The sequence below is a fragment of the Nansenia antarctica genome (genome assembly GCF_963989245.1).
Source record: "Nansenia antarctica genome assembly, chromosome: 12".
NCBI lineage: Eukaryota > Metazoa > Chordata > Actinopteri > Argentiniformes > Microstomatidae > Nansenia > Nansenia antarctica.
The window spans coordinates 2,890,315-2,900,314 of NC_137682.1; the positions used below are offsets into that span (position 1 = coordinate 2,890,315).

General features: G+C 41.6%; 1 protein-coding gene across 1 annotated transcript in view; it reads left to right on the plus strand.

Annotated features, from left to right (window-relative positions):
• Nucleotides 1-1,592: 1,592 nt before the first annotated feature.
• kirrel1a (kirre like nephrin family adhesion molecule 1a) overlaps nt 1,593-10,000 on the plus strand; it is a gene marked incomplete at both ends in the record, with an annotated part of 23,614 nt that continues 15,206 nt past the window's right edge. Inside the window, one exon of the mRNA XM_080543142.1 lies at nt 1,593-1,644. Within this exon, the coding sequence (XP_080399268.1) occupies nt 1,593-1,644 (52 nt within the window). The remainder of the gene's footprint in view (nt 1,645-10,000) is intronic.

The window sequence follows — 10,000 nt, forward strand, 5'->3', positions numbered from 1 at the left end:
TGTCTCTCTCTCTCTCTCTCTTCTCTCTCCCCCCCCCCTCCTTCTCTAATAAGTTCCAGATGTGGTTCTTGCATTCCTCTAGTCAGTGGAGAGAGAGAGAGAGAGGGGGGGAGGGGTCAGGAGGAAAAGCACATGAATTAAAACAGGGAGCACATGATGAGGAAGAGCCCTGTACTGTAGACAGACAGACAGACACACACACACACACACACACACACACACACACACATACACGCACACACGCGCGCACACACACACACACACACACACACACACACACACATACACGCACACACTCACACACACACACATACACTCACACACTCACACACACACTCTGATGAGATCCACTGCTGTTTGGGATGGTTCGGTTTGTTTTTCACCCTTAAAAGTTTTGGGACACTTCTCCCCCTCCTCTTCGCCCACTCTCTCCCCCACCCTCCCTTCTTGCACCCCTCCTCCCCCTGCAGGAATGTGGCTAATGGTGGTGATGTCATTTCATTTCTCGTTCGTTCTCTGAGTTTTCAGAGAGAGAGGAGAGGAGGGAGATATTTGTGTCGCTCCATCCGTCTACGATAACAACGTTACACAGTCTACCATCCAACTAATCAGCTTACTTATAGTTACTATACCACAGTGTTGGCACACCCAGCCTTTTAGCCTACAGTAAAAAACATTAAAAACTGGTAAATAGACTTACTTCTTATCTCACTACTGTCATACTATTGAGCTTACAGTTAAGACTAAAAAACATCTGTACACAGGCCTAAACATCTAAGTGTGAACCTCCCCGTTGTGTAACCACATTCACAGTTCACACCTCCCTAGGCGACGTTCATCATATCTTCAAGTATTTGAACTGATACACTTACAGTACCTTTACCCATGCTATCCCATAGTTTGTTCCTTGCCAATAAATAAGCCTCATTTTCAACAGGACCCAGATGTTAGTGATACAGTACTGTCCCGTGAATACTACATCGCCTAGGGGGTCAAGGCCTGGCTTTTATTGGACAGTTTGTGACGGATGACATTGTAAGAAGCGACATACCAATAAAATTAGATTGAACTGGATTGAATTAAACCAGACCTTTGAGAACATGATTTATGGAAACCTTTGAAAATGGCAGCTCTGTATGTACAGTATTTGAATGTTAAATCAGTATTTCCCCCCATGGATGGGTCACAGCTTCAAAATTGATTGGACTGTTATGAATTATTGATTAATTATTGTATAGATTTTTGCTAGATTCATAAGGATATAGATTTTGCTTGTGCTGAATTCACAATCAGAAGGACGACAACATCCTAACTTACTCCAAAATAGCCGTTTGATGTTTGTATACCCCGTCACGATCACAGTAACCACGTGGCATTGTGTCTGCCATTGTTCGTCCTAGTTACCCTTGGTTACTCTTGAGATTCCTTTCTTTTCCTTTTGTCATTTGTGTGATGGATTCACAAAGAGGCTAGATTATTTTGAAGGAGAGGGCTTTGAATGCTGGGTACCGTATATTCATGTGTGCCCATAATGTATCAGACACTTTGACCATGAATTATCATATTACCCAGCGCTGATCCTGGGGGTTGCCATGGCCACTGTGTCTATCATTGTGTCAGTGGTCCTCACAGGCTGTCGCCATGGTAACGACGTCTGTAACAAGGTGCAATACAACATAAAGCACTTCAGATGTGTGTATGAGAACAGCCCCGGAGAAAATGTCCACACACACACACACACACACACACGCACACACACACGGCGATAAACGGACAGACAAAGATTGTTGTAGAAATAATTTTCCTTCTTCCCTCCATTTCCAAATAAATCTGTTTCTATAGCAACCATTTTACCAGGGGTCTACACACACAGATAGAGGGAGAAAGAAAGAAATAAAGAGAGTGAGTGAGTGAACAAGAGAAATAAATAAGATAGGAGGAGAGGAGGAGAGGTGGAGATATACCGATATACCGTAGAAAGATAGAGAGAGAACATGTAGAGAGATGGAGAATGCGCTCCATTCTAGAATCCATTCTAAGAATGCGCTGGACAGACAAAGGAACGCATGGAAGGCATGGACCAGGGGACATGATGACACTAGGACGCGGAGGGAGAAAGAGAGAGAGAGAGAGAGAGAGAGAGAGAGAGAGAGTGGTAGTAAGACAGCAAGGTAAAACAACAAAGGAGGAGAAATGAACAGACAAAGGAAATAATCCTCCCCTTTTCTCTCTTTCCTTCTCCTCCCCCTGTTGCCCTCTGCCCCTCCAGCAGTTAACCTTTGTGTCCGACTGACCTGATGTCAGTCAGCATGTCCCCCTCTTTCTCTCTTGTCTTTCCTCTCACTCTATCCCTCTATCTATATGTTAAGTCCCTGTCTGTCTTTATCCTCCCAAGTAAGTAACAATCTTGTCAGTCAGTGAGACCGACCCGGGGGGATTCTGTAGTTCCAACTTCGTCATCGTACCCCTCCATCACAAATCACATTATTGTCATCAATCTCTTCTCGTCTATTGTCTATATATCAATCGGTTGTCATTTCTTTCTTTGTTCTATCCTTTATTTTAAGCAATACATAGTGAATAAGAACCAACTCCACACACACACACACACACGCTCAACACGCGCGCACACACACACACACACACACACACACACACACACACACACACACGTAGATGATACCAAGGTACATAAACATATTGAATAGAAAAGAAACAGCAACGGTGGACAACGTGGTCTGAGAGTGAGTAGCCGCAGGACACTCAACACTAGAACAGCCGTGAGTAAAGAAAGATGTTATATCTTTGCACTCAATCAAATTTCAGGACCTTCCTTTCATGACTTTTCCTAGATATGTGCATTCTACCACCCCAGTATCCTTACATTTTCAACATCACATCAGGATAAGCTAATACAAAGCTATTTTGCAGTTTTTCTGTAGGAAGCAGGCTAATTTACAAGCGGCCAACTAGTGGTCGTTGTGTGTAAATAGCGGCTTTGCATTGGAAAAAGAGGGCGGCTCTTTTAGTAGGTAAAAAGGCACGGCTGTTCTAGTGTTAATTGGATAGGTGGAGGGTGAGATCATGATAAATATTTTGCAGAAAATGGGTGTTTCAAACACAAGGGAGGGTTTCATCAGACACACAGGCACATGGACACACACACACACACACATTCCCCCACACACACACACACACACACACACACACACACACACATACACACACACACACACACACACACACACACACACATTCACGCACACGCATACAGCAAACTTTTTTGGGGGCAGTTACGTAGTTACGTCAGTTGTTGCTATGGTGACACAAGTCTGATCCAACGAAAGAGCGGGATTGGCTGGATTGGAGAGAGGGAGAGAGAGAAAGGTAGAGGGACTACTTTGTTAGACAGGCAATAGAGAAATACAGGAATGGAAAGACTAATTAATTAGATTGATTGATTAATACAAACATTCAGAATTATAAGGTTCTATCTCCATTTTTGTCAAAATTTAGTTTTTTACATAATCTGATCCATTAGGTGTTTATTAATGCCTGTGTGGTGTTATCTTTTTTTAAATGTTGAAATTTTTTAGTTAGTAATTTATAAAATACAAAGGTTCCATCTCACAAAACATAATGGAATGTAAAAACTTTGACGCTCAATATCTCTGAACTACCCTAAAGGGAGATAGAACCGTATCATTCTAAACTCACGATATGTTGACTTCAACATGCCATGTACTTAATTAATCCCTGGAAATAAAGCCCTGATCCCAATGACATCATCGCTTTTTTTTTTTGCAAGGAAACTTTTAGTTGAAATCAATCTTTAAGTTCACCACTTCTGGAGTACGTGGTGAGGAGGACACACCCAGTCAAGGAATTAAGGAAATAAGTAGCGGACTATGCACTGGTAACTCCAGTCATGTGTTGAGCTCCAAAAAAAGCAGAAAGAAACATTGATTATGTGGCCTAGGAAGTGTTGTTGCTCAGATTAATTATAGTTGTTTATTCCTTCTGGTCTGTGTGGTCAAACGTTGGTGTGTTCGTTGTGTGGCTTTGTTGACAGAGCGTCGGTTTGTCTTTGTGTCCGTGTGGGCAGGGTTTGGTCTGACCGTGTGTGTGTGTGTGTGTGTGTGTGTGTGTGTGTGTGTGTGTGTGTGTGTGTGTGTGCGTGCGTGTGTGTGTGTGTGTGTGTGTGTGTGTGTGTGTGTGTGTATTGACAGGGTATGGTTTGCCTGCATGGTGAGGGTTTGGTTGTGTGTGTGTGTGTGTGTGTGTGTGTGTGTATTGACAGGGTATGGTTTGCCTGCATGGTGAGGGTTTGGTTGTGTGTCTGTGTGTGTGTGTGTGTGTGTGTGTGTGTGTGTGTCTGTGTGTGTGTGTGTGTGTGTATGTGTGTGTGTGCGTTGATGAGTGCTCTGTGTATGTGTGTGTGTGTATGTGTGTGTGTGTATGTGTGTGTGTGTGCATGTGTGTATGTGTGTGTGTGTGTGTATGTGTGTGTATGTGTGTGTGTGTGTCTGTGTGTCTGTGTGTCTCTGTGTGTGAGTGCTGTGTGTATGTGTGTGTGCAGTCACAGACATGAATTCTTTGTGACCGTGGTCTTTGTGTGGTCAGGGTGCTCCGAGTATCTGGATGGTATCTGGGGGATCACTGACTCAAGGAAATCAGGACACTCTAAATTTGTCACTGCAGCATAACCCACATAATGAAAGAAAAAGAATACAACCCCCCCCCCCCCCCCTCTCTCTCTCTCTCTCTCTCTCTCTCTCTCTCTCTCTCTCTCTCTCTCTCCATCTCTCTCTCTGTCCTGCCTTTTCTCTCTCCCTGTCTCTCTCTCTCTGCACACCCATATTGATATATGGAAATTCACATGCAAAAAGCACCTAGTGAAATCATTCATCACTATCTTCGGTTTGCTCATCTCTTTGTTTGGCCTTCCGTGAGTAACTAAGTTGTCAGTGCATTCACATAGTCGTGACGTTAGAATTATAAGGTTCTATCTCAATTTTTGTCAAAATTGAGTTTTTTTTACATAATCTGATCCATTAGGTGTTTATTAATGCCTGTGTGATGTTATTTTTAAAATGTTGACATTTTTGAGTTAGTCATTCATAAAATACAAAGGTTCCATCTCACAAAACATAATGGAATGTCAAAACTTTGACGCTCAATATCTCTGAACTGCCCTAGACGGAGATAGAACCTTATCATTCTAAGATAGAACCTTATAATTCTAAGATAGAACCTTATAATTCTAAGATCACATAGTGAAGAGCCCTTCCCTTCATCTGGAGCCAGTTGGATCTTGTTTGTGGTTCTGTAGGTGGCTGTGGAGGGAATAGCCTGTCCAGTAGAGTTTAAGGTAGAGGGAGTGATGGCTCGCTGCGTGCCCTGGGGCCCTGTGTGGTCCTTAGCTGTTAGAACATGGCATCATACTCAGTGGTCAGAGGATGTTCGTGCATTATACATAGCGCCAAGATTTGATATGAGTTGGCAATTCAGAGCTTTTCGTAGTCACATGGAGTTGGGCATCACATTGGTTTAAATTGTGACTCACATTGATATTGTCACTTTCTTTCAAAGAAAGCAGCCTTTCTCTCTCTCTTACCCATATTAGACATGCCATAAAAATGTACATAGTTAGTATGTATCTACCCACAGACCAATGTTTTTTCTTCGTCTTTGGAATATTAATGTTCAGCTCTGTCAGAAGCCATTGTTATTTTTGGCGAGGAAATCTCTTTACGCATGACTGAGTTTTTTTATGATACCAGGCATAATGTAACGTACCTCAGTAAATCTCAAGATTGGGGAGTGCATGCACACAGGGAAGAGATAAAGAACAAGGAAGTTGAAGGGAGAGAGAGAGACACCTGGGTTCATGGGGCGATGCACAGGCATAATATATAATAATAATAACATAATAATATTATTCATTATTTATTTGTTTATTTATCAGGGAAATGTACAACATGTCATTGCACAAGTGTTAGTTAGATAGTTCATTTTCATCTGAAGTCCCTGGGCGGGATACAATCAACATCAATACAATACTACAATATATAACACATTATAAAATATACAAATATACAAATATGTGACAGGGTCTGGTGACAAAGCCCTCAAGTAGGGCAAGGTCATTAAAAAAAAAAAAAAAAAAAAGTTTTCAAAAGATGTGTCATACATTGAAATCTGAAAATAGTCAAAGAAGTTATGCTTATTTGAATGTTGGTACAGAGAATGGGAGAAACTCGCTCTGAATCAAAACACACGCAAAACAGCTGCTAGTAGCTAGCAGCTAAGAAGGCACCTCCCTATGAACATCTAACTGCATGTTTAGCAGCATCACAACATGCTGGTAGAACATCAAATTAAAAACAGCTAAAAACAGATAATTAGATGACCACACAGCCCTTGCTTTTGAACAAGTCCTCAAACGTAAGTTTGTTTACAAGCCGTGTATCACTTACCCAGTAGCCTATGGCAGACGATACAGTGGATCCAATTCACTAATTATAAGTATTTATTGATTAAATAATTGTTTGTTGTTTGTTATACCGAGTAGGCTCTTCGACACTTAAACTTTCGTAATATGATTTTTCTTTCTTTTTTTTAAAGAATTTGGTCATTTGCACGACTTGAGAATTCACCAGTCACCAGACTGTGTCACATATACAACAATAGACAATATAATCTGAGTTTAGAATGTTTGTTGGTGCTATCTGATAGTTGGAATCTTAATGTCTAATGTTCACATGATTGGTTTGCCTTTAGCCACTTTTTTAAGTTTGCATTGAAACTAGCATACAGTACTAGTCAAAAGGGTTAGGGTGAGAGACTTGCGTCGTGCGAGTGTGGCGCAGAGGACCAAACCGCAGACCATGTTATCCTGGACTGCCCGGTGTACCACCCACCCAACGGGATGCATGGTCTGTCGGTATTAGATGACGAGACGATGACGAGGCTTCTGGAGGGGTGTCCAGAAATATAGCCCGGGTGAGCAGCCCCTCAACCAGGTCTCGGGGTGGTAAAAGGGTAGCCCCTCAACCAGGTCTCGGGGTGGTAAAAGGGTAGCCCCTCAACCAGGTCTCGGGGTGGTAAAAGGGTAGCCCCTCAACCAGGCCTCGGGGTGGTAAAAGGGTAGCCCCTCAACCAGGTCTCGGGGTGGTAAAAGGGTAGCCCCTCAACCAGGTCTCGGGGTGGTAAAAGGGTAGCCCCTCGGCCCCGAGCCTGGTGGAGTGGAGAGGAAACAACAACCCATACGCCGAAGAAGAAGTTGGCAGGGTGTTCCATAATCCAGGCGCTCTGATTGAGAAAGCAGTCTGGCCAAATTTAGTGGAGCTAAACTGCACTGAGCTAAACCCCCCCTTGCTGAGGCTGTTGTCGTCCTGGTACTGCTCTGGCAGTATAGAGCAAACTGCTTAAGAGGTTTTGGGGCCATGGGTGATTCTAAACAGCAGACAGGCGTCAGCAGCAAAGCATACGAAGCTGTCAAAGCTCAGTAGGTTACATTCCCTTTGTCCAGCGCTTTCAGAGTTTGTTTACAGAGCTTGTTGTGATGGTAGCTTTTGTGTCCAGGTTGTGACACAACAGTACAAGAGATGGAACAAAGTCATTCTTTGAATTGACGGTTCCATCAAGTTTTTGTGTTTGTGTTTTTGAAGGACAGTTTAGAGTCAATAGTGATTCCTTTTAAGTACTTAAAATGTGACACCGCCTCCATCCTCTGTTTCTTCACAGTAACCTCAGGCCGATCCCACTGTACCTGATGGAGGAATACACACAGAACGTTTTTTGTTAGGTTCAATGTTATGTATGAACGGTCCAACCATTCAGCTACTTTTTCCATTTGTGCTGTATGTTTACCAGAAGCCTGTTGCTTTATCTTGGCATGGACATAGAAGACTGTCAATAATGCAGTGTCAATAAGTATTTCACACCTAGGCCTTCAGTGATATCCTCCCAAAATGAAACCGCCTTCAAATAACCTCACCATGACTCTATTGCTATTGCTATAGGCTATTGTCATTTGACATAACCATCCCATATTCACAGTGGCAGTAGCCTGAAAGTTAACATTGGGGTCATCACATTTAAAAAAAACTGATCTTTACATATAATAGGGCAATGAAGTTGGCTAGACAAACCTATTTCTCTGATATCATTTCTGAAAACAAAGGTAACCCCAAAGTGCTTTTTTCAACCATTGATCGTCTGATTAACCCTTCAGTAGTTGCGCCTGTTGAAAATGAGTTTTCAACACTTAGATGTAATGAATTTGCTACATTCTTTCAAGAAAAAAATTCCATTATAAGATCAGAAATATAATTTTTAGAATTCAAAATCTAATTTGGTACTCCCAGATGAATTAAGTATGCCTATTGCTGTCATGGATTCATTTGAGCTCATCAACCCCCATACTTTAAACACAGTTGTTTCACAAATGAAATCCTCAACATGCTCACTTGATCCAATACCAACATGGTTCTTCAAAAATATTTTTGACTGTTTAACTGACGAATTGTGAACTGCTCTCTATCAACTGGCATCTTTCCCACTCCCCTAAAAATCTGCCATTATAAAACCACTGCTTAAGAAAGGAAAGCAAGATAATTATGTTCTCTGAAATTTCAATTTCAAGTTTCAATCAGGTTTTCATTCTAACCACAGTACTGAGACTGCATTAGTAAAGGTCGTAAACCATCTCAGACTTATCATAGATGCTGGTGGTGCATCAGTTCTTGTCTTGTTAGATTTGAGTGCTGCTTTTGATACAGTAGATCACACTATTCTAATACATTGTTTAGAAAACTGTGTTGGTCTCTCAGGACTTGTATTAGAGTGGTTTCAATCTTATCTAGCTGGTAGGCATTTCTCTGTTGTCCTGGGAGACTCTGTTTCTGATCATGTTGACATCACATGTGGGGTCCCTCAGGGGTCTATTCTTGGTCCCTTGCTCTTCTCCCTGTACATGATCCCATTAGGTGGAATCATCAGAAAACATGGTGTAAATTGTCATAGATATGCTGATGATACTCAGCTGTAGATTCACATGCACTCAGCTCGCTGGAGAATTGTCTCCGAGATATAAAACTTTGGATGTCCAAAAATGTTCAACTAAATCAGGACAAATTGAGATTCTTGTCATTGGACCAAAACCACAAAAAGACAAATTGTCAAATACCATGGGAACCTTGCTTTCAAACTGCAAACATGAAGCTAAGAATCTAGGTGTGATTATAGATTCTGACTTAAGCTTTGAGCCTCACATCAAATCTATCACTAGAATTTCTTTTCATCTACGGAATATTGCAAAAGTTAAACATTTTCTCCGGCAAGCTGATGCAGAAGTGTTAATGCATGCTTTTGTTATTACCCGTTTGGAGTAACAGTCTCCTTTCTGGTCTTCTCTCAGAAAGCTATTGGCCAGCTGCAATTAGTCCAAAATGCAGCAGTGAGAGTTTTAACCAAAACAAGCAGACGAGCTCATATAACTCCTATTTTAGAGACTCTACACTGGCTTCCTGTTAAGTTCAGAATAGATTTCAAGATCCTTCTGCTTGTTTATAAAGTTCTCACTGGCACAGCACCAGAATATCTGAAAGACCTTTTGCTAGCATATCAGCCCAATAGAGCTCTCAGGTCTTCTGACGCTGGTTTTCTCTGTGTACCACATGTACAAAAGAAGAGATTTGGTGAGGCTGCATTCTCATTTTATGCACCCAGATTGTGGAATGCACTGCCAGTTTACATTAGGGATGCAACCTCAGCAAATTATGTTCAAGTCAAGACTAAAAACCCATCTTTTTAATATTGCCTTTAAATGACTAAATAATTATATAATGATTGGAGCACTTTGAGCTGCAACGTTTGCAGGAAAAGTGCTATACAAATAAAAAGTTATTATTATTATTATTATTATTATTAAACCGAACAGCATTGTCATCCATGGTTTCGGTACTTAATTCCCCAAAACACTTACAACACAAAC